Below are 26,098 nucleotides of genomic sequence, written 5' to 3'. Positions count from 1 at the left end.
GTGTTTAATATTTTGTTTTTTCTTGAGATTTTCTGTGTTTAATATCTTTTTTTTAGTTGAGATTTGATGCGTGTTTAATATCTTGTTTTTTCTTGAGATTTTCTGTGTTTAATATCTTTTTTTTAGTTGAGATTTGATGCGTGTTTAATATTTTGTTTTTTCTTGAGATTTTCTGTGTTTAATATCTTTTTTTTAGTTGAGATTTGATGCGTGTTTAATATCTTGTTTTTTCTTGAGATTTTCTGTGTTTAATATCTTTTTTTTAGTTGAGATTTGATGTGTGTTTAATATCTTGTTTTTTCTTGAGATTTTCTGTGTTTAATATCTTTTTTTTAGTTGAGATTTGATGCGTGTTTAATATTTTGTTTTTTCTTGAGATTTTCTGTGTTTAATATCTTTTTTTTAGTTGAGATTTGATGCGTGTTTAATATCTTGTTTTTTCTTGAGATTTTCTGTGCTTTTGCTGGGAGTCGTTTTGGTGTTTTTCTCTGTGTTTATATTGCAGCTGTTGTGGGTGTGTGTCGGGGGCTGTGGCTTACCTCCAGTTTGCTTTTGTGGGAGCTTGGGGGCTCTTTTTGAATTGACTTTCAGTTATGCAAGTCACTTCAATCCTTTAAAATAACCATGAACTTTAGAAATTTCTTCGCCGTTTGTTTGATTTTGCAGTCATTTGGAATTCTTCATCGATTGTTGAGCCAAATTTCTGCAATTCTAACTCTTCTCTGACTTTCTGGTTTTGTTCATTGAGGTCTTTATTTTGTTTCTGCAGTGATGTGATCTTGTCTTACATCGCATCACATGTAGAGTCCAAGGGCTTTCCTTTTTGTGAATGCAAGTCCCCAACTTGTCAGGAAGCTTCCCACAAAGTTTGGAGTCAATCGCACGAATCCCCTCAGACTAGTTCATTCAAATACGATGTGTGTAAAGTGCAAAAAATGGCCGCACACGCCAAGATGGCGGGCACGCCGTTGCCATGGCAACAGGTGTTCTATTGACTTTTTTGGTCGACTTGGGGTGTTACACGTGTGTGCCGAGTTTCATGTTCCTATGTCGAAGTAGACTTTCGGGGCCCCATTCATTTGGGCATTTTTTTTTGGTGTCTAGGTGGCGCTGTTGAGCCAATTTTGCATTGAAGTGTATGCGGACCTTAGAATATTGCAATTTTCGCCGGGCTTGAGGTGTGTGCCAAATTTCACAACTTTTCATGGGTGTTTAGGGGGTCATATTTGGAGTCGAAGCGCTTAGAAGGAGGAGAATAAACATTTCAGGAACAATAGGGTCCTTCCATACTTCGTATGGAAGGACCCTAATAAAAAATAAAAAAAGTGAGAAGAAATGGTAAAATTGTAGATGGGCTGTATTTATATGCCGCTTTTACCCAAACCGCTTTACATCATGCATCACATTCACACACACACATTCACACACTGATGGCGGATGCTGCCATGCAAGGCGCTCAACCACGACCCATCAGGAGCAATTTAGGGTTTGGTGTCTTGCTCAGGGACACCTCAACTTAAACTCGACAGGCCGAGGATCAAACCAGCAATTTCACGAGTCAGCATTTTAATCCTAAGGATGTGTTTTAATTTCTATTTACAGGTTAAGAATTTGGTTTTGATGAGTTCAAGGTCAGCAGTAAGCAGGAATAAAATATACTGGTAAAACAAACTTGCATGTGACAACACAGAATATGAGGATGTTGACTCATTTCCTATCCATAAGGAAGCAACAAGAGGAAATGAGTGTTTGAAACGTGGAAAAAAATGTTTTAATTTAGCTTTAAAGCAAAAAATGTGTATTTTTAAAACTATATAATAAAAAAATAATATCAACCAAACGTATAATCTTTTCCATGTCATGGCATATGAATGATCATATCATCCAATAATCACATGGTTTGACAACGAGACTACAGGTGACACATTCAATATCCCACACTGGCGTAGTGACAGTGAACGCACCACTGCACTTTTTTTTTAACTTCCATTTCTTGTGTCGTTGTTATAATTAGCCCAAAACAGAGACATTAAAGGCACCACCCTTTCACTCAACATTCAGGTTTTATACTCAGCATGTCAACACACATTCACATTCACTGTCACACTCACACACATCTTACCGGCTGGCATTATGGTGCTAATGTACCGCAGTCCCTCCGTGTGCCGAGCAGCGATTGATCCGGGGTTCGTTAGTTAGCCTCCATGTAGCTTCTCCTGCCGCTCCACCTCACCTGGCATCGGACTCTGTAACACCAAATCACCTGTTTGTAGCTTCAAACGACAAAAATTCAAGAGTCTCTTTAAGTGAAAACACGAACACAAGACAGCTTCATTCAGGAGCTGGAACCTGCCCGCTGTGACACCACGGCAACAACCCCGCAAATACACCGACCTGTCTGGGAGGATTTAGCCGACAAGCTAACGTCTAAAGTCCCACAGAACAGACGGTTAACGGATAGCGGACATACACAGAGACGTTAACGAGGCGAGTCAGTGGACATACCTGTAGGTAAACAGCAGCAGGTTACATCAACTCCTACACATTACTACAGTGCTTCCTGCTTTACGGTGACAAACAACACGGAAGTGTGAGCTGCGGCAGATCCCAAAAAACTCCCACCCCCGCTTCGGTTCGACATATGCTGCCTGCACAGGGCGAGAACCAGCCGCTAATTATAGCCGCCTGGGGCAAGGTGCACTCCACACCCTCAGGGTTAATATACTTAACCTATTAGTCTACTTACCTTTACACGTTTTAAGTGTATTTATCAAGCACAACATCGTTTTTATTTTCACTGTATAGATGTTCATCTCCTAAGTGGCCCCTGAGGAGGGAAGTCTGTTGTGAATGTCCCCATGTAGGTACAAAGGATTTAACATTTAGCAGACAAAGGAAACAAGCAGCCGAACTTTAAAAAGAAAAGAGTAGCAGAAAATAAATATTTTTTCTCTGTTTTAGGTCAATAAAGTTGAAAAGCATGTGTTCACCTTCAGAGCAGTGGTGGAGCTAGGACATTTTCACAGGGGTGGCCAAGCTCAGGCCTGATAATAGGGTGGCACAAAAATCTGTCATTTTTGTTCTTGGCCTGTCTACACAACAACAGTTCCATGCAAAACCTCAAAATGAGGCACTACGCTGTTATGCAATAGACATTGTACAAAACTACATTTCAAAATATTTTTTTTTCCAATTATACTTAGCCTAAAGTTACGTTTACTAATGTTCTAATTCTAATGATCATATTCTGACATACTGTACCTACTTGAAATGAAATCTAAATTGAGGTGAGCAGAGAAGGAGGAAAAGAGTATAAGTGAGGGGAGGAAGAGAGAAAGGAAGGGAAGGTGAGAGGAGAGAGGCAGAGGAGAGGAAATGAAAGGATGAGGTGCGAAGGGGAGAGGAAGGAAGGGTGTCATGCTATTAAAATCACAACTGACAAATGTCCACATGTTTCTCTTCTGCAGTAAAACTTTTAAAATGGTAAAATATTGTAATAATAATGAAACAAGTATATTGTTCAACAAAATTCACAGATTTATTTAAATATGAAATTCTTTTTGGGTTAGGAGGATTAATTCTGCATGTCATCACTCTGGTGGAACAACAGGAGGGCAAAAATGACAGAGGGCACAGCACACTTTCACCATTTTGTCTAGTGGAGGGAGTCAATCTGGGACTGAATAACAAAGTGATATGGTTATAGTTCCTTGCAAAGTGGTGTATTAATTTCTTCCAAGTTCCAAGTTTCCTTTGGTAAAGGCAGGTATCTTCAGTTGTGCATTGACACGTCCCAAAGAATCCTCTACATTAAACCCTCTATCAGCAAGAACCACATCCCCAGGAATCCACTATGCTCTGTCACATACTCATCGCTTGTCCTCCCGCCCCATCCTTTTGAAACAAAGCTAATGACCTCTTGCGGCATTATAGAAATTAGATACTAAACTGTATTATGACATTTTCATTGTGAATATATTTGTGTTTGTGCTCTCATCTCATTAGGTCTTCCGATGAATATTTCAAAACAGTAAATAATACTGGTGCAATTTTTAAAGTTTTTTCTGTAACACACGGGGACACTAATTAAAATCTGATCTTTCTTGGCCATCTTATAATATTACAGAGCCTGAAATACATTACATTCAGTGTGGTGTTGAAAACCCGACCAGCGGTTAATGTTAATACATGAAACAAAGAAGTTAGAAAAAAAAGTGGCTAGTTCATCACATTGTCAATAAAAACTGCTGAAAAGGTGATAAACATGACTTAACTTCAAGGAATGATGATATAAAGAGAATGCAACAAATAATTTACAATAAGTAAGCAGGCCGGTTAACTCATGGACTTTCCCATCTTTGCCTTGGAAACTTTCTTGATTGAAATAAATCCTCTTTCGTTTGTTGGGAGAACTTAGATGAGGAAATATTGTTGACACGTAGTCTGGGCTTAGTGGGTTCTGGCTTTTTGCACTTAATATTAGTCTGCCTGTTTCCAGAACAGCTACAACCAAGTAACCAGATGAATTAAATATCTTATTAAGTAATTCTAAGGTATCAGTACAAAAAAATGATCAATGCTGACCTACCACCCGAAGTTAAACTGAAAAATATAAATGCTGCTTGTGTACAGCAATGGCCATAAACAATAAAACAATAAAAACTGGTTAAAATATTCACTACTGTTGTACCAACTATCAGTTATTGTTAAGACAGCCCAGATTGCAGAGGAGGCTTCTGGCAGCTTATCATTATCTTATTATCTTATCATTATTCTGCACTTTTAATCTCAGAGTTCATATTTACATTTAAGGGAGCGGGAGCGCAGAGATGTGTGATTGTATATGGACCAGTCTACCCATGGTTTTATTTATGGGTTTGAGGAATTTCTTAGTCTTTTTTTTTATTTTAATTGGAGGACTTATTTAATTTTTCTTAGATTTTCTGAAGCTTTCAACTTTGCAATCCAAGCTTTTGTTTTCAGGGTATCAGAAGTTTAAATCAGAACCCTGCAGAGACAAAGTTCCTGCAGGCTACAGTAGTGAGACCCTGCAGATGGAAGCAGTGGATGTGGGAAGATTAGAGGAATTAATCCTATAAGGAAAGTAGAACACTAATGGTAATTTCCAGGAGGCTGACTTGTCTTTACCAAGCAGTGCAAAGTGTATTCATTGACATTCAGCACGTTGAGGACAATCGCTGCTGGTGTTAAATTTTTGCCAGGACTGCCTGTGATTTCAGTCCATCGAACATCTGCTGCCGATTCTTCCTGATTTGTATTGAGGTTGTCAAACGAAGCTAAAGTACTTTGCCGCTGGAAGCTGGAAGCGAGCATGCATCTAATGTCTTTTTTTTAATCTGCTTTAAAATGAGATTAACCCGTCATTAATACGCTCAGAGTTATTAAACAGCAGCCATCTTTATGTGAGTCTGGAGGTAATGAACACACAAAAACCTCAGGCAAGGTTAGATTATTCCATCACAGGTGAACTGATTTCAATACATGAGGCTTTAATCTCTTCAACAAGCCGTTTAGTGACATGAGAGAAGACTTGACATGGTTTATTGTCACTGGAGCATATGTTTTATATTAAAACCTGATGGGTGTGTTCAGTGTCGATATGGCATGCCAGCTTGGAATGGCTCAGTAAAAAACGTATGATAGCAGCACTGGTAAAAACTGCTTTGAAGTTTATTGGACACACACTGTAAAAACCCAAACAAAAAAGAAATTTGCCTTTTTAACATTTCTTGGTGAGTTAGGTAAGCAAATAGTTAAAAAAACAGCTCAAAATACCAAGTTTGCAAATCAGCTGTGCAATGAAGTAAAATTCTTTGAGACAGCTTTAGAAGATTTGTGCCTCCCTAAATGCAGCTAAGGGCAACATGCATGGTCACATGGTTGTTCAAGTCTCATCTCAGCATGACAACACTGTGACTACATGATAGTAGCTGGTACCAAATAAAACTTCACACACATGATGCAATAATGCAGAGGCTTTTCACCTTCTTTATGCTGGGGTCCAACTTTTCCAGTTCAAAGTGATCCCGGGGCCCATTCAAGTATGAAAACTGTGATTCATTCATCTCACTCCTGCTTTTATTTTTATTCAATAACTAAATCAAATCCACGACATGATAAAAAATGTCTAAAAAATAAGACGTGATGCAATAACATCATCACAAAGACATTTATATTTCACATATATATGAAACTGCACATACAACAAGATGCCCAGCAGGCTGATAAATGATGGAATAAAATCAGACTCCTACAAGAACACATTTAAAAGCTCAAGCCTGGCTTATTTAACACAAAATCTACTAAATATTAGATTTTACTACAGCAAAAAAGAAAAAAGAAAGCGGCGACTTTAAAAAACTTATGGAAATTTGATCAATAAAATGATGCAGTGATAAAAATATATATATTTAAAATACATAACATCTAATTAAACTATTTATTTATTCATGCAATCAACTTTTCTTTGAATTTTTAAGAGTTTTAAGATGTTTTCTGCATTTGTAGCTTTTTTTCTTTCTTTCTTTCTTTCTTTCTTAAAAATCCCACCAGTTTCTCTACGAGTGTTGGATGTTTGGTTGCTAAAACTCCAAAACCACCTTCACTCTGGGTGTCCTGGGCCAGTCTCCGTCTCTCGGGTTAGAGGCTCAGCATGGACAACCTGTCTTGCTTAAACAGGGTGAGAAGGTATTCATCTGGCCTCTAACTACCATCCTAGTGTCCATCCTGCATTCCTCTGATATTTTGACCTAGACAAGCGCCCTCTGTGGACCAGGAGTATGTTATCAGTCACACTAGATATCTGTAGCTGCCTTCTAGAGTTCCAGTTCTAAGGATATGTTTCTGTGTCCTTTCAGTAATGTAATACCACACCATGATGGTATAATGAAGTGACTTTGTCTGAGAAGATGAAATAATTTCAACTTTAACTGCCGGTTAGAGCTATTGAAGCAGTTTAGCAGGGAAAAGGAAACAGCTGTAATATGATGAAATTTAAATAATCAAATCTATCTAATCTAATGAATTTAATGTCAAATAAAAATATAATAAAAAAACAGGTAAAAATAAAAAAATCCATCAGAATCAGTATTCATCTTGATCTCATCTGAACTATAAAATCACTAAACCCTGACTAGGTTAACCCTCTGTCTATTCTCAGCCAATAGAGCGGAGGCTGCGTAAATCTGATGGAATCTTGAGAAGAGGCTTAAAGAGTGGTCTGGCCACTTGTGTCAGAAAGAATGAAAGTCCTTCTCGTGTGGTGCGAGGCACTCCTGGAGGACAAGACCACCTTCTATACATGAGCTGTCCACCATCAGGTCATTTACGAAACATTTAAAACCCTGTTTCTAGGATCATCAAAAAAGTTAATTTGGTTTTTAGTTCAGTTTTATTTCTAACGTCGCTTATTTGAACAAACCTGTGACCTTGTGACACATTGTGCAAGTTCATTGATGCATTTTAACATCTCAGTTTAGATCCTGGTCCACCTGTACTTCATCTGGTCTGAGATCAGCAGTACTCTTACAGTATTTCTTTTCTTTTCTTTCTTATTATTCTTGTCATTATTGTGCACTTAAATCTCATTCTGTTATTATTATTCTTATTTTATAGTTATATTGTGTTGGCCAGCCTAGGGACTAAAGATTAGAGTTGATATAATCTGACATTATATGTTAATTAAAATGCTTTGTCCTTTTTTAAAAGTAAACATAAACTATAGCCTGTGATCCCCATTTTGGTGCCACTAGTGCTATGCAGATTAAATACACCTGAACTGCATCATTTTATCACATGAAGAAGACAAGCGTGTCCTAATTATCGTCATAAAAGTCAACACTGGGACAAAAAGCTCCCACATTGGGTAATTATCTAAAAATATCTCATGGAACTGAAGCGTAAATGTAGGTGAAAGTGTGCCGTTTGTGCTTTTTAAGCTCTTAAGGACCTTTGCTGCACCATCCAATGGACTTAAGGGTGATTAAAGGCTTTGGCCACACAGATGGCTTGCCAAGCGTGTTAAAGTCAAACGAGTGACAGCGGCCAGCGTCGCTCCTGCCTGACAAAACCTGCAGAAAATAAAACAGATTTTTTAAAAAAAAGTAAAATATTAGTGTAATTACTCTAATGCAGGAGATGACCACACACCACGGCCATGCAGTGTGACCAAAGTCGGTCTGAACACGGGCTTAAAATAAAGCTGCTGTGTGTGTGCGTGGGGGGGGGGGGATCATGGGGGCCATGTTGTGATTACAGCAGCTGCATCAACAAATTTAGCTGCAACACACAGGATTTATTTTTAGTTATATTCCTTAATTATGAAGGTGTTTCACTCAGCTTAATGTGATGTGCTCACTGTTTACAGGGGAGGGGTGGGAGGGTAGCACAGGGGGGCTTTTTCTAATGTAAACCAGAGGGAATTGTGTTTAATTTGATGGTTTTTAGGTTGATCAGGTTTTTGTCCTTTACAGACAGGGATACTGTAACCACCGCTGAGGCCATGTGTTACATCTCCCATGGAACACGTGAGTGGATGAGGCAGGAGGTTTCATAATATATAAGTTCCATGTGCTCCCGTTAAAGGGGGTGGTGTGGTTCCGCTTTGAAGTAGGATTATGTGTAGCACTCATTAATAGTCAGTGTATAACCTGCAGTAGATGGAGAGTCAGCACAAACCCAGTTTGGAGAAGCAAACATGAGTAGTTACGTTGCTCTCTTCTACGCCTGCAGAAACCTGTAATTACATCAGTCATTTCTACCTCGGAACAAAGGATTTGCCTGTCTATCGTCACCCAATCAATAAGTTTGTGGTGTAACTTTTCTGCTTGAACACAGCTGCAGCACTACATCAGACCACAGAGTCGAAGCAAGAGGAAACTGAATGTTTTTTATCTGTAGAGTTCAAATATGTACATTTATGTTTGTATCTGTATCGTTGGTTTGGAGACTTGAGAATTCTCCCTCTTTACAAGCCATGACACAAAAACACTTATAAACTCACCACAGACATCTAACCAACCAATCACAGTCACAAAACATTTAGTCGTGTAGACATGGTGAAGATGACTTGCTGAAGTTCAAACTGAGCATCAGAATGAGAAAGAAAGGGGATTTAAGTGACTTTGAACGTGGCATTGATGTTAGTCTGAGTATTTACTGGGATTTTCACACACAACCATCTCTAGGGTTTACAGAGAATGGTTGCTACAATTTGAGGCTACAATTCACACAGACTCACCAGAACTGGTTTTAATAGAAGATGGAGAAATGTTGCTGGTCTGATGAGTCTCAATTTCAGCTCCACATCCAGATGCTAGGCTCAGAAACATCATGAAAACATGGATCCATCCCACTGTGGATCAACAATCATTACGGTGTAATGGTGTGGGGGGATAGTTTCTTGGCCCACTTTGGGCCCCCTTAGCACCAGCGTGGCCTGGTTTAACCACCACAGCCTACCTGAGTATTGTCTATGTCCATCCCTTTATGACCACAGTGGAGCATCTTCTGATGCTACTTCCAGCAGGATAATGCGCCATGTCACAAAGCTCAGATCATCTCCACCTGCTTTCTAGAACATGATGATGAGTTCACTGGACTCCAACGGCCTCCACAGCCACCAGATCTCAATCCAATAAAGCAGCTGTGGGATGTGGTGGAACACGGGATTTTCATCAACTGTGTGATGCTGTCATGTCAATATGGAGCAAAATTTCGAAGGAATGTTTACAACACCGTCTTGACTTTATGACACAAAGAATTAAAACGGTCCAACCCAGTACTAGCAAGGTGGCCCTTTTTAAAGGGCCGGTGATTGTACTTGCATGCATGCACAAACACATATTTAGACTTTCTGTGTCACGGTCAGGGCTAGGACCCAAGGAAGAGAGCACACAAGAGGCTTCAGTGAGTGATTTATTATGAATCAATGATGATTGGGCGCTGACTCCAGTAAGGGTCAGGGCGAGGAGCAGGCTGGCAGGCGAGGCGAGGAGCAGGCAGACAGGATCTCATGGGCGAGGTAAATCTCCAGGACAGGGAGCACAAGAAGTAATACGATCCAGCGAAGACCAGGGATCATCCAGGAGTCTTTATACAGCTGACTGATGAATCAGATTCTCCTCAGCTGCGCCTTAATCCACGAATCCGCCTCTCATCCTTACAAGGAAAAGGGGCGGAGGAAGCCCCAATGTGTGTAGACTCATGACACTCTGTACCTTTACTGCATGGTAATGTTTTGCAAACAGACCGGCTGCAGATGAGAAAGGCACGATCTCTCACATCAGTGTTCAGCCTTTGGCATTGTTATCACAGGTCACTGTGCAACACTGTCACCCAGCTTTTATCGCACTAAATCAGCTCAGTGTCAGTAAGTGAACTGGTTGGCCTTTATGTGCATCTTAAGGACAAAAGAAAAAATACATAACTTCATATGCATATGTATATACTAGTGCAGCTCAGGGTGGGGATTGAATCAAAGTCAAGATTTGATGCGGTCTGTTGGTTTTCCTAACTAGGCTATTATTTTTAATGAATTGGCTTGAATTACTTTGTAAAGTCTCATAAGATGACTTTATTGTGAATTGGTGCAATACAAATAGATCTAAGTTTAAATGAATTGATTGTGGTGCTTTACAGATCGGCATGTACGGGCTTGTAAAGCTTGATATCCGTTACTACTCTGCCATCCGTTTTCTTACAAATACTCTTTAGAACACACCACTGAACTCTAAACTCTTCTCGTAATTGGCCATGGTTTCATATCCATACAAAAGTCAGTGCAACTGCAAATTCATTTATAACTTCTCCTAAAGACAACAGTGCTACAACATTAAACATAGCATTACAATAAAAACAATACAAATAAATAGCAGATGAAGTACTTATGAACTTTAAAATAAATAATAAAATACATTACAATTATATAAAAATATAAAATATAATTTGTAACTAGAATTTATAAAATAAAAATATAACATAAAAATATAACAATAAATGGAAATAATTGTTAAAATAATTTAAATCAGCTAAAATCAGATCATAATGTCAACATGTCATGCTGTGCCACAGGCCAAAGTGAGCAAAATGTAAACCGTTTAAATAAGGGTTTATTTTAAAAAAAATAAATAAATATATGGTGGAAAAAATGACCTGAGGAAGCATCACTTCCTCTGCTGTTATGATGGATGCATGAAAGCAAACTGCTAGCAGCAGAGGAGGAGAAGCTTAGTTCGTTTCTTGCTGGACGACATGGAAAATCTCTTTTTGAATCTACATGGATCAATTTACAACAACATGGCAAACAAAATGTAAGAGAAAACACTGACTTATTGAAAGGAGGAGTATTCAATGAGCTTTTATTTGTGTGCACTGATCCTTGGCCCAATATTGACGAGCTTCAACAGCAAACCGGTGAAGTCAATGAAACGTTTTGACAGTCACAGTTTTCTCATTACCTGGAAAATTGGCTGCTGATTGTTTGGCTGCTTGGGGATGTTTTTAAGCAACGAGTCAGAACCAGTTTAGTTGTTAATGAAACGATTCTGTGAGCAGACGAGACTCCTGATCAGGACGAGCCATTGGGGTTTTAATGTGAATGTTGGTATGTTGTGAAAACTGACTCCAGTATCATCCGATCAGGAAGGACATTACTGTAGATTAGGACAAAGAAAGTCTTCTGCAACAGATCTGGCAGCAACATAGACGGCCAGTAGTTACTAACAGCTGACTCAACCTGCAGCTAAAGGCTTGCAGGTGTAATCCTCCATCCCCTCTGACAAACAGGCAGCCAGTGTAAAGACCTCAGAGCTGGACTGATGTGGTCCACTCTCTTGGTTTTAGTGAGGACTCGAGCAGCAGGGTTTTAATAAGCTGCAGGTGCCTAATTGATTTTTTAGGTAGAACCTGTAAAAACACTGTTACAATAATCAAGCCGACTAAAGATGAAAGCTTGACTAGTTTCGCTAGGTCCTGCTGAGACATCAGATCTTTTACCCTTGATATATTCTGAAGGTGATGTATGTAGACTGATGTTTCTCAAAGTTTAGGTTTGAGTCCATCAATACACCCAGATTTCTGGCCTGGTTGGTGGTTTTTAGGTGTATAGACTGAAGTGCTGTGGTGACACTTAATCGTTTCTGTTTTGCTCCAAAGACCATCACCTCATTTTTGTTTTTGTTTAACTGAAGAAAGTTCAGACACAGCCAGTCATTAATCTCCTCAATACATTTACCAAGAGCCTGTACGAGGCCTTGGTCTCCTGCTGACATTGTAAAATATATCTGTGTAATATATATGTAATATACATCTGTGTGGTAACTAATTTTGTTTTTCTTTATGACCTGTGCCAGTGGGAGCATGTAGATGCTAAACAGAAGAGGCCCCAGGATGGAACCTTGGAGAACTCCACATGTAATTTTTGTCTACTCAGATGTAAAGTTACTTATTTAGAGAACAGAAAGTACTTTGTATAAATAAGATTTAAACCAGTGTAGTGCTGCGCCAGAAAGGCCCACCCAGTTTTCCAGTTGTTTAAGTAATATATTGTGGTTGACTGTATTAAATGCAGCACTGAGGTCCAGTAAGACTAAGACTGACATTTTTCCCCCATCTGTATTCAAACATATGTCAGTAATGACTTTGGTCAGAGCATCTCAGTGCTGTGGTGCTGACTAAAACCTGACTGGAAGACATCGTAGCAGTTGTTTTGTGTTAAAAAGTTGTTTAGTTGATGAAAAACGGCTTTTTCAATTATCTTACTTAGAATAGGAAGATTTGAGATCGGCCTGTAGTTGCTCATTTGTGTCTTGTCTAGATTGTCCCTTTTTAGCAGAGGCTTGATTACAGCTGTTTTCAGAAGTTCTGGGAAGACGCCCAAAATTAAAGACAAGTGCACAATCTGCAAGAGATCTGGCTCCAGAGACTTTAAGACCGTTTGAAAAAACCTGTGGGCAGGATGCCCAAACAGCAAGAGGAGTTCAGCTGATGTAAGATGTCGCCCAGATCTTTGCTGCTAATGGGATTGAACTGTGTCATGGTGCTTAAACTGGTTTTCAATGGACACAGTATGTTTCCTGAACCAGTTGTAAATTATAAGTGACGTTTCTCTTTATACATGTCATAATGAACTTTCCGACACTTTTTTTTATTTTTCACCAGTGTGGAATTTCTTCATAGAAACTTTTTGTAAACCAAAAACAGATAATTATTACACTTATTACTTTTTATTCACCTTTAAATTGCACACAGATTCCTGTGAAGACAGATTCAGTTTCAGATACTGAAAAATCTTCACCTTGTTGGGGTTTAGGTGTTAAAGAACCCTCAAAACAGGGAAAACAGTCAGCAGTCCTGAAGGGTAAAGCATCTCACACGAATGAAAAAATCTCCACAGTAATTTTTTAAGAACTCTGAATTTTCTTTTACTTATAAAGCATGTTTTTCTGGGTCTTTTTACAAACTGCTCACCAGTGCCAGGGTGGTTCACAGCAGGCATCACCACAGTTGGTTTCATCCATGTCAGCCAGTCATCTAACCTGCCTTGCCTCTCTGCCTCCCCTTCACACCATTACACAGAGCTTATTTAATTACGGGTTCAACCATCCTACTTAAAGCGAATGTCCCTCACTTTCTAAATAATTTAACCAAACTCCCCTGAAATTATTTACATACTACATACATTGCGACTTACTTAACTTAAATACAAACAGAAAAGCAAAGTAACATTCACAGAAAACAAACTAATAAAAACCTGCATTCGCTCCCCTCCCTCTCTACTCAGACACCTTGGTTCACCAGGTGATTATTAGACAGAGACCCAGCAGCTTTGGTCTTTAGGCTGCCCTCATGTGTGCACTCCATGAAGCCAGAGATGTTACACAAAAATAATAAACAATGTCCCAATATATAAAACACATTCACCGTAGTGAGGGAGCTGTCACGCCACACCCTCTCACACCTAAAAGAAAAATGTCATGTTATGCAACTGTCTCCTCACAGTTTCACACACTGCAGGGTCCTCAAGCGGAGGTGAAAAGTGCTGCCAAAATCCTCCGTTTGCTCTTTAAAAGGCCTGTGTGGGTGGAAGACAGCTGCATATGGTGTGCTGCAGGAGAGTCATAAAAGGAGTGAAAGCTGGAGTTTTTGCCCCTGCTGTCCAATAAACAAACCCCACAGAGTCAGCATGAATGTCAATCAGTGCTGTGAGAAACCTGGGTTTCTTTCTCTTTGCATTATCTTTACAATATATGAGACATCGGGCTGTATCTGACTCAGTATGCCACCTGGCTCCTGGTGCAGGCCATTGTTATTGTTGACTTCTACTACTGCAATGTTCTTTAAGCACACTGAAAACCCCTCAGAGAAACCAGCAGCATATCTAACGTTTCATCAATAACAAAGAGCACATCTAAGGTTGCTCTACATACATACAAAGTTTTTAAAGATCTCGCCCCATCTTACCTAAATAATACTGTCCCAAGAAAACTCACCCAAGCAGCAGGCCAACGTCTGGTTTCTTAGGTTTCTAAATCCTTATCCGGGATGCAGACTCCATCTCAACTTTTAAAAAAGACATTAAACCTTCCTGTTTAACCCCATTAAAGCCCAACACAAGGAAAAAATTGAGAGATTTCTTTTTATTCTGAAGTCATTATTGCCCCTTTAACAAAATGTATAAAAATAATTAAAAATCATTTTTGTATATTTCTCATCTATTGCCATGTGACAGGTCAAAATTGTTGTAGTGCAACATGTGTCCACCAGGTGGCAGAGTACAAGTATCACTTTGTGTACAACAGGGTGTTAAGCCAGGTTTTTACCATAAAGTGATGCAAAAGGTCTGAGAAAAAATATGAATCGAATATGACACATACGGCTTTAAAGGGTTAAAAGAAAATCTGTAGCTAGCTTGGGTCAGACTTCAGCCCACATCATTTGAGAACAGATTTATTCTTTCTATTTTTTTACCTTCATAATATGTCTTTAAATAATTTTATTGTTTTACTCCAAGTGAAGGTGGGGCACTATGGTGTCAGGTAATGTGTTTTGTGTGATTAGGTAATTGAGGATGAATTACTTTTTATTCTCAGTGGTTCTCAGCTCGGGGTCCGGGACCCCCAAATAACACAAGCTTTGAACATTCAGAGCCTTTGTGATTGATGTCCACACATTGTCCCTATTTTATAAACAAAAAGTAAGGTCATATGTTATTAATTTAACTTTGGTTTCATTGAAGGACAGGACTCAGCCAGAACACAACAATCTCACTTTCGAAAGCATTAAACCAAGCATGGTTTCAGCACATGGTGGGGCAGGGGGTCCATGGCTTTTTAGTATTTGCATGAAGGGGGTCTCAAGGAAAATAGGTCGGGAACCACTGCTTTATGTGATGAAGTCAGAATTATGTTCGAAAAAAAACTATTTAAACAGCCTGATTTGTTCCAGTTGACTGATGGGGATACGTTGAGTTGGTTATTGGAAAATGACATAAAGTTTGGTGACATTCTTGGAAAAGTCATGGAAACTCAGACAATGTCTCTGTATCCTGAATTGAACCTAAGGGACCTTGTTTTTTGTAATTGTTATTGGGACGAGTTTATACTTTGTATGTTGGTCATCTTGTTTTGAATGTTCATTGTGTCACAAAAGCCTATGCAGGCTGGGCACGCAAGTATGACACTTAAATAAGATATTCATTCATTCATACTAATACATTATAATTGTATTTATTAACTTTTAACCATTATATTGATTGTTCTATGATTCCTGTAATGTTTACTTCCTTTTTGAAAACTGTTTTCCGGTGTCTGAAGGTCTTTTTAGCTGCAGTGCCAGCCAGTCGGTTAAAACCAGGGGGGCCTTGCATTGGGACTGGGATATCTTGCGGTACCTAACAGTGGGACTGGGATATCTCGTAGTAACTAACACTGGAACTGGGATATCTCGTAGTAACTAACACTGGAACTGGGATATCTCGTGGTACCTAACAGTGGGACTGGGATATCTCGTAGTAACTAACACTGGAACTGGGATATCTCGTGGTACCTAACAGTGGGACTGGGATATCTCGTAGTAACTAACACTGGAACTGGGATATCCCATGGTACCTAACAGTGGGACTGGGATATCCCATGGTACCTAACAGTGGGACTGGGATATCTTGTGGTACCTAACAGCGGGACTGGGATATCTCGCGGTACCTAACAGTGGGACTGGGATATCTTGTGGTACCTAACAGCGGGACTGGGATATCTTGCGGTACCTAACAGTGGGACTAGACTATCTTGTGGTACCCAACACAAATCTTGTGGGGAAGGGCGGTTTTAAGGTTGTATTGGGTGGGAACGGACAATGGAGTCATGTTGCTGTACCCTGTCCACCCCGCAAGAATTGAAAAAAATATAATCCAATACATACGACAATAGGGCTCCACATCACTAATATTTATTTTCACTGGTTGGCAGAAACAAATCTGTAAAAGCAGATAATTTTTAATCGGTTCATTGAGACATTTATCAGTCATTAAAACAACACCTTCAGACTGAGACCTTCCTGTTGGAATATACTGTAAGGTTTGTTTGGTTTGAAGTTTAGAGATGTCGGACATCATTGCAGAGCTTTGGACAAGACCTGGTACACCAGTTGATACACTCTGTGACTGGTGATGGAAACCAGTGGTAATAAAGAGAACAATAGGTGGGTGTGGAAGAGGAAGAGGGCTGGGTTCTTGCTGAGCAACTATGACATATTATCAGAAAGATTAGTCATCCATTGCCCCTGTATGAATCACTTTGTGTGTTGTTACTTTTCATATTTACATTAGAGTTGAAATAAACTTTCACAATCATATTAGCCAAGATGTTATATATATATATATATATGTATATATATATATATATATATGATTATTATTATTTTAATAAAAACATCTTATTTATTTATTTTAATTATGGAATTTACATAATCTTACTGAACCTGACCGGAGAGGACAGAAAGCTGGTTTTTATCATGAAGTGATGCAATAAACCTCCATTTGTTGTAATCAGTTATTTCAGATGTTTTTTTATTTGGTTGTTTTTTAAGATCTGAAGGCCTTAAGCACTTTGCAAGGCACTCATGAAGTTCAGTTATTTTAGACATTTTCCAGGATATTACACATAATTATATAATGAATTTGAAGGGTCATATTTGAGAGGATTGGCATTTGAATTGGAGAAAGATTTTAAGGAACATAGTGCTTGATGTATAAAACCTGACTGAAAACAGGGCAGCTGACCTAAAAAGGGTTTTATATACAGTTACAGGATGCTGCATTATTATTTCCCCATAGCTGTCATGTGATGAAAGAACAGTTGTGAAGTTTCTCAGCCCCTGGATACTGCAAGGTAATATTGGCTCCAGGAATGTACAATAAATGTCAGTGTTCCATCACAACAAGTCAGAAACAAAGTTTTAAGGTTGGAAAACTTATGCAGTGTTACTTTAAAACCCACCTCTTCTCTTTAGCCATTGGCACATTGTGAGATGTTGACTTTATCTTACTTTGTCTTTTAATTAGTTTTTATCTATTAAATTTGATTACTTTTATTTTTATTGTGTATTTATTCCTCTGTTCAGCACTTTAGTCCAATGTGTTAACAACACATCCAAAAGTTTGAAATAATAATGAGATTAAATTAGTATGTTAATAAAATAAATAAAAAATTTTATATAAAAATATGAGAACTGCCAAATCCCAGGTGCACATGTAACCAGTTTCAATAATTAGTGTTTGTTGCTCTCCAGTAAGTGAAAAGCTTACCATCTCTCTAACTTTTACAGTTTAGGTTTTCAACCTTAACCTTGTCTGATTTGACTCAACCACACAACCCAAACTCTAAGCTGAAAGAGGGGGAACAACACTTTAAGGCTGCAGCGTCCGTTAGAAATCTCAAATGTCAGCACTAAAATCCCATTCCCATTTAAAACCTGGCCAAAGAGATAAAAAACCTTTCATCTGTGCTTGAAAACATTGTGCTGCAAGTTTAATTCAGCAAAGAGGAAGCGGCAAAGCCTGGAGAGAAGTTCAAGCTGTAAAAAAATAATGACAGAGAATAAAAGTGTCTCTGTCGTTTCGTTTCCTTCTGATGTGAAAGGTGTTGCAGCACCTGCATGTCAGCTGTAGGCCCTGCTCCTCATCAGAGCGCTCAGAATAGCAGCTTTCACATCAAGGCGAGGCAGGAGGTTCGGAGGAGCGAATGTCCCGGAACAACTGAGATCACAGGTTGTGCAGGGAGGAGAGTTTCACACTGTTTCACATGTGGTCTACAAATCATACTGTTTCTTTGAACTTGGGTTATGAGATGACATCCAGCAGGGCTGGTGTGTCTTTCTGTGTCTCTTTCTAGCGATCCTTTTCTAGTCGGAACAGGACATCTTTTTTTTAAATGCCATTTTTAATGCATACTGTAGCTGATTCTACAAATAAATGCAAAAGGACATTATTCAAGAAAGAGAACAAAAGTCACAGATCAAGAGTGAAGATCAGACTGACCTTTACTGGCTGGAGAGAGTTCAGAGAAGAGACAGGATGCAAGATGGAGGCTGAAGTAGACGTCTCCAAGGTGATAAAACCTGCCCAAACTCAGTACTGTTGCTTTAAGGCCAAAACCTTGAATAACCTCTTGCTACAACTTGCAGGAAGGTGGACATACTTGAGTTAAATAGGAAAACATGAAAATCAAGGCTAATTATGGTTAGCAAATCTATACTGTTTGCAGGTGAAACCAAGTCAAATAATCACCAAAGCCCTGCTATGTCTTAAAAGAATATAAATATTCAGCTTTTTATTTATTTTCTGCTTCCTCTGGTGCTTTTTAGATCCTCGGGGCTTTATTCTTTAAAAAATTTTCTTTACCTGCTGAAAGCCTGTCAGGCTTTGGCTGCTAGACGACTTTGACAAGTGGATGTGACATGACGATCAGCGACGTTACATCTGATGAGCTGAGGAAGCAGGAGTCCCTCAGCACCCAGAGCAAGACATAAGCTCACTCCAATCAGTCAAAGTGTCTGTGCGATAAGGAAACTGAAAACAATGAGTCATTGTCCACGGAGGGGGGTCACAAACAGTAAAAGGAGTGAGGAAATGAGGTTAAATGCTTATTCTGCCAGCTTTTTCCTTCAAAGACAGGTACATACAGAGACAGTCCCAAGCTTAGAACAAATAATGACTTTTAATTTTCCATTATCCAACTGTTTACTCCAGTAACTCAGTTAGAAAACCAACCAACCATACACATAAAATACCATGTCTCATCTGCTCTTGAAGAGACATATTTATGTTTTTTAACTTTATTTTTTTTCTGGGATATTTTTTTTTTATTTTCAGTACATCAAAACAGAACAGAAACAGAAGAACAGAAAACAAAATTTGAACGCTGGTTGTGAAACATTTGCCAAGTCTTTACGAAAAGTCCACCAATTCCTTTCAATGTGGCACTGAGTTGTTCGAAAGGTATGAACTTGAAGACTTTCCCATACCACTGCGTAACTGAAGGAGGTTTATCTTTAATCCACTGAAACAAGATGTAACGTCTAGTTAAAAACAAAAATTTACCCACCAAAGTCAGCTGTGTTTTAGACAGTCGCTACGCATATGTTCAATAAATAGATCAGTGACTCAGCTTTTAAAGTCTTATGCAATATCAAACTTAGTTTTTGAGCTATGTTTTTCCAGTATCTATGCATTAAAAGGACATAACCAGACATAGTGAAAATAAGGTCCCTTCTTTTTTACATTTCACATATAGGGGAGAAACTTGTGGGTTGATCTTGTTTAAAAAGTAGGACCTGGGTAGCATCCTAAACTGCTTCTCTCTAACCCCTCATTTCCACTGGGTGCATGTGCACCACAGTCCGGCTGCACCATGATTTCGTTCCGACCTCTGTGGCGCATCAATCCACACCGGGAGCATGTCAGATGTGGAGTTCCCATGAGTTCTGGGTGTGTGCGCCATCAAAAATAGACTCGGGACACGAGTTTAGCAGAGAACACCACGGTGCGCTCAGTGTGGACCAAACTATTGACTAAAACGGCTGCGAATAGCAGCGGAAACTGGCGCAACTGTAACATGGTGCACATGCACCTAGTGGACACGAGGGGTGAGTCTGTTCCAGACAAACACCTTTCTGGAAGATTCAAAAACTGCTGACCAGGATTCCCCATCACTTTCAGTCCTTTCCCAGCACTTCTTAGCTGTACAAATTAGGGCTACAACGATTAGTCGACGTTGTCGACAATGAATGTGCCCATCGACTTTTGTCGGCAAAAACAGCCTACAGAGTGAGACATCGTCTTCTACCCTATCTCTGCTGAGAGTTGGACAATACACATGCGCAAAGAAGAAAAAAAAAAAAAAACTACAGGAGACATCAACAGTCTGGGATAACTTCACGTTAAACTTACAAAATAAATTAAATACATGTGAGATTTGTACCACGAAAGTACGTCTGCAATGCGCGAACATTTAAAGAGAAGGAACGTCAGACTTACAGAACAACGTCATGCAAGATTTCAAAGCTGAAAGTGAAATAAGATCCATTTATAATAATCATGAGGTGCATTATCCGATCGGTTGAATAGGCGTTTTAATACTCGGTGACTAATCGACCATCAGAATAGTCATTGGTTGCAGCCCTAATTCAAATATTTGAATCATTCACACATAACAGAGAAGTGAGAAATACAAATTGTTCTTTTGACTTATTAAACTGAGATTGTTCAGACAACGAAAGCCATGATGGTTGAGGTTGGAGTCAAGTCAAAAGCTCTCTATAATTTATATTGTACTAGTAAAACACAAGACAAATGTACTTTTCCAATAGCTAAAATAATGAACTGAAGGCCCAGCCGTTTCTGTCCACAATCCCCTGCCGGTTCCAACTAATTAGCTTTTCCAATTTATAAATAACTTTAAAACATTGTCTTAATTATTTGTTTTAATTGACTGTAAAGTTTGACATTTTCCTTAATGAGGTGCTTCTCATTAAAGACTGGGGTTAATTGTATTAACATTAGGACTCTGAAGTAAGAGATCAGAAGTTCAGCAAAATTACATTTTACATTTTATTTACAATATATATCCGGTGATTGACAGTAATGGTATTTATACAGCCTTAATGCAGTTTGATTAAATTACAGATTTAATAAAAAGGGAAAACTGTCTAGGAACAGGATGTTAAAACTGTCATGATTAGCTTCCAACATCAAATAGAAGCTAACTCTTACACAGATTCTTCTATTAGCAGTTTATAAGTTTTATACTCTTAATCAAAATGAAAAACAGAGCATGGCTACTTTCAAACGAGCCTGAAACAATTAAATTGGAGCCTTTAAAATACACAGTCATCTGGCAGAGTCTTGTGCTTCCTTGTAAAATAATACATAACATCTTTTTATTATTATTAATTATCCTGGCCAATATGTTACTCCAATAATAAAGCTGCACCAAAAATTAGGGATCAATTAACCAGAGTGTGTATATTGTCAGACTCATGGATCAAGTCATGGAAACAGAGATGAACAGATCTGCATACAGTAACAGCGTTTCTCACCTTAGAGGGCAGAGTTGAGCTGCTGTCCTGCTGCTCTCTGCTGTCTCACCCTTCAGATGGAACTGAAGCATCTGCTCCGCTGAGACTGGACTGAAACTAGGCCATGACCAGGTTTTACCGTAGAAAAAACCAGAAAACCTGCTGAACTCCAAAAAACATGAAGCAGACGTAGTAGATTAATAAGCTGTGAGAAATAAACAACAATAGAGAGACCGAGGGACAGTGGGAAAGTATGATCCATGGTTTCTGTTGTTTCTTTTCTTTTTTTAACGTGTATGTATATATATATTTATATATGTGTGTGTGTGTGTGTGTGTGTGTGTGTGTGTGTGTGTGTGTGTGTGTGGCAGGTAAGATAATGGCAGGAAAAAGAATACATAAAACGCCAGAACCAAGCAGCTGCCATAGTATACAGCAGGGCTGTGCAGCAGCCAGCCCATGGCCCAGTGTCCATATGATCATAAATAATCAATTAATAATTTAATAGCAGCAACTAAACCGTAAGCTCACCACTCTATGACATAACATTACCGTTTACACTGCTGACAGACACTGGCCCCTTATGAAACGTCAACAGAGAGGAGGTTGACAGCAAAAATAGAAAATTTAATTATGACTGGACTGAAAAATATGCACACATCAGAAATATTGAGGCCAATCTCAGCATCTGCTCAGTGAATAAGGAATATAACGTGCAGAGGCATTTCAAGACAACCCACATCAATCTTGAGAACGACTATCCACCAGGCTCAGACGTGCCAAAGGAAAAAATAATAATAATAAAAAAAAGAAAATTAAAACTAGCAGCAAAGGTCTTTTTGCTCTTAAAAACAAAAATGACCTGCATGTGTTTTTGATTTGTCTTAGTCAGAGAACTTAACTAGTAGGAAATGCTGATAGTAACTAGTTATGTTATTTGATTTGAAGTAAAAGTCAGCAGGTAGTGTTACTGTGATTTGAAGTGACTGTGATTTAAATAAAATTTAGTGGCATCTATTGTATGTACATCTAATATAAGTGTAACAGAAGAGAGGAAGGTGTGGCCCACTGGGCAAAGCCTTCTGGCAAATTGGGCCACGGAAACTGTAATTAAATAGCCCTGGTGAACCAACTGGAGGCTGTGATCATGGATAAGCAGCAGAGGAAAGCCGTTGTGATGGATGTAACCATCCCCAATGATGGCAAGATCAAGAAAAGGGACACAAGAAGCTGGAGAAACCCCAGCTAAGAAACTCAGTTTAGCTACAATTAAAAAATCCTTGAATTTTCCTCTTTTGATAAGTTCAATTTTTTAGACCAACCCTCTTCAACACATTGGACAAAGAGAAAAAAAACAAACAACAACCACAAAACAACAATAATTACATCAATAATAAAAATATTTTCTGTATAAAACGTTTTGTTGTATTAGAAAAACATGGGGCAATAAAACAAATCAGCAAAAAACAAAAAAAAAAAAAAAAAAAACAACATAAAAAAACATTAAAAAAACTAATATAAACAAAATTGGTCAATAAAATTCAATAAATAAATAAATAAAATGCAATAAAATCATATTTAAAAAAATCATATTAATTGATGACAAAACAAGTTAAAGTAGAAATGTAATAAAACTAAACAGCACAACGAGCCGTGCAACGGTAAACACACTATTAGCTTTGCTTTAAAAACATCAACGGTGTGTGATGTCAGCACGTAGACTGGTCCACAGGGACGGTGCACTCTGCCCTCTATCTGGACTCTACGATTAAACCGTTATTTTCCAGTCAGACTTAGATTAAAAGACTTGCCGGACTGTAATGAACAAGGTTTCAGTGTTTTACAGCTTTTTTCTTACGTTAAGATGGAAAGCTTAAAAAGAGAGTGAAACATAGACAAGTAACAGAAAAAGGCAGCTGGTTAGTAGAAATCTGTTTATTCTAAATGTCGCCTCAAGCTGCTCTCAAAGAAAAAGAATAAATAAATACAAGAAGCAAGGTCTGCTCTCTATACATGCCTCATGTAGGTGTGGCTTTATTTTCCCTGTCAAACATGTCAAAATAGTTTTTTTTTAAATCTAGAAATTTTTCTTCCCTGTTCTTCCAAACTGTCATTTCACTCATTTTTCTTATTCGTGTCATATCGGCTGCAGCTTTTGATTTTCCGTCTCTGAGCTAGTTGACATTTATTCCACAAACACTTGACATTTGGAAATTGTCTTCCTGTGTGAGCGGTATGTGTGCACACTTGTAACCTCCTGTCTTCCCACAAAGACGTGCACATGCACACGGCTCCTTGCCAGTAGCTGCCTTTATACACAGCAGCTGGATGATCTGGAGTCTGACTCCGTTTGGTCGGAAATCGACAAAGACTTCAGCCGCTGAGCTCCACAAACCTCTTGCTCGGTCAATTTTTAATCCATTTTCACCGAGGCAGCATACTCTTCTTCATCCACTTCACTGAGTTTAGTTTTCTGTGGGTAACTTTTAAATACCTCAAAATGTTAAAGGATAAAACACAATCACAGGCATGCAAGAAAACCCAAAACAAGCACCACTCTTATGATGGACTTTTGACCAACTTAAGAAACAAACTAAGAAAATAGCATTTATGGATATATTTTAGGTATATAGTGAATAAACAAATTAAAGATATATTTGAAAGGAAAGGAAAAAAAAACAAAAACAAAAGAAAGCCTAGACCAGATTTTAAAATTAGGTTTGAAAATTAAGTATACAGAACAATTATAGATAAATACAAGAAATTGATCCATCTGTTTATTTTCTAAAGCACTTATTCCCATTCAGAGTCACAGGGAAGCTGGACCCCATTCCAGCAATTAGCAGGATAAGGCAGAATAAGGCAGGATATACCCTGGACAGGCCACCAGTCCATCACAGAGCCAACACAGAGAGACAAACAACCACACACATTCACTCCAAGGCAGAATTTAGACACCCCAATCAACCTAACATGCATGTGTGTGGACTGTGGGAGGAAGCTGGAGTAGCTGAAGAGAACCCACACATACATGGTGAGAACATGCAAACTCCACACAGATAACAGCGAGGCTGAAACCAGGAACTATTAACCACTGTGCACACCAGCGTGCAACCTCAAGATACAATTATCATGTTCATATTTGTTACGGAAGGACCTCCTGGAGACAGGACAAGGATTAACAAGTTTTATTCACATACAGAATAGTAGGAGGATTGATCTTATGACTGGATGAAACAAGGTGGAGTCGACGGCTCAAGAGAGCTTGGAAGGAGAAGAGAGAGGGTCCGTCCAGGTGAGAAAGAGGTCCGGCAGGGAATGGGTGTGGAGCTGGTGAGTATAAAGCTGGAGGGGCCAAGTGGTAACAGGTGCAGATGATCAGTAGGATGGTGAGTGACAAGCTGACAAGGGTGTGTCCAATCAGCAATCTGTAGAGCGGTTGTTGTGGTGAAAGGCAGGACAAGGCGTGACCGTGGAGGAACCTGGTGCAGGTGTAACAATATTGGTTTTACAATCAATGGCTGTAAATTGGGACACTTTTATTAAAGAAGGGTATTTCTGTAGTACCAGAGGGTGCGGTTTTACTTGTCACAGTAGAGTCCACGCTATGTTTAACCAAAACTGGAAACCGTTTGGGTATGTTAACCATGTAAAATGACACGACAACAGTTGAAAATGTGTAAAAATGAAACTCAAAAGGTGCCAAAAGTGGAGCCCTCAGTACTGTAGAAACCCACACTGATATATCCTCAGTATGTTTTCTGTTGGACAACTTTAAGGTGACAGGGTGAGAATCAAGACTTAGAAATTTTTTTTTATAACCCAGAACTGACCCAGTAAGTTAACACTGGCTACTAGAGCTCCACAATTAATCGGATTTTGATTGTGATCATGATTTTGGTGGCCACAATTAAATGAACCTGATCGTCAACGATATTCACATTCACAGTGTGAGCTCTGCTGCATCTCTGATCACATACGTTCCCAACCAGTATTTATCACAATTAATAAAATTAAACTTAAAAAACAAAGAAAATTTTGACTTTAAATATTGATTTTAATTTTATTAACTTTTTACTGCTCTAAACATTTTTAGGTTGTCTTTTCATCAATGTTTGCCTTTCTCACGACATCCCTCTCCACGGTAGCATCCATTACAACTATATCCACTAGTGATGGGATGTTCTCAGAGCCGAATGGCTCTTAATTTAGCATCTTTTGTAGCCCCATAATTTGCATTTACTTCTCAAAAATGAATGGTAAATGTATTTTTTTTTTTACATTATTTATCATCTATTCTAATTTGAAGTTTAAATTTTCACTAAAATAGTTGCCACATAGTTTGTTTATAATTGGTGCAATAAAAATACATGTTTTTCCAAACACGGTGAATAATCATGATAAATAATAGTGATTACAATATTGATCAAATAATCGTGATTATTATTTTGGTCATAGTCGTGCAGCTACCATAGTAGCCAGTAGGGCTTCTGTAGTCTATCTAAAT

At 38.6% G+C, this 26,098-nt stretch overlaps 1 protein-coding gene and 1 long non-coding RNA gene across 7 annotated transcripts in view; both read right to left on the bottom strand.

The window, feature by feature from the left end:
• efr3a (EFR3 homolog A (S. cerevisiae)) overlaps positions 1–2,634 on the bottom strand; it is a 146,873-nt gene extending 144,239 nt beyond the window's left edge. The window contains exons 1-2 of one of the 6 annotated variants that reach the window (XM_041991666.1): positions 2,506–2,634; positions 2,123–2,246 (exon numbers count right to left, since the gene is read on the bottom strand). In XM_041991666.1, coding sequence (XP_041847600.1) covers positions 2,123–2,132 — 10 coding nt within the window. In that variant the 5' untranslated portion in view covers positions 2,133–2,246; positions 2,506–2,634. The other 5 variants (XM_041991661.1, XM_041991660.1, XM_041991663.1 and 2 more) reach the window with 5 other exon arrangements.
• A 4,183-nt stretch (positions 2,635–6,817) lies between these two features.
• LOC121644972 lies at positions 6,818–25,526 on the bottom strand. Its single transcript, XR_006011344.1, has 3 exons — positions 25,447–25,526; positions 22,816–22,821; positions 6,818–6,829 (listed from the first exon to the last, which is right to left on the bottom strand). It is a non-coding gene; the product is annotated as an uncharacterized LOC121644972 (long non-coding RNA).
• Positions 25,527–26,098: the final 572 nt, after the last annotated feature.

The sequence above is a fragment of the Melanotaenia boesemani genome, chromosome 8 (genome assembly GCF_017639745.1).
Source record: "Melanotaenia boesemani isolate fMelBoe1 chromosome 8, fMelBoe1.pri, whole genome shotgun sequence".
NCBI lineage: Eukaryota > Metazoa > Chordata > Actinopteri > Atheriniformes > Melanotaeniidae > Melanotaenia > Melanotaenia boesemani.
The sequence above is the reverse complement of the archived record's forward strand: the minus strand, read 5'-3'. Positions and strand labels throughout refer to the sequence as shown.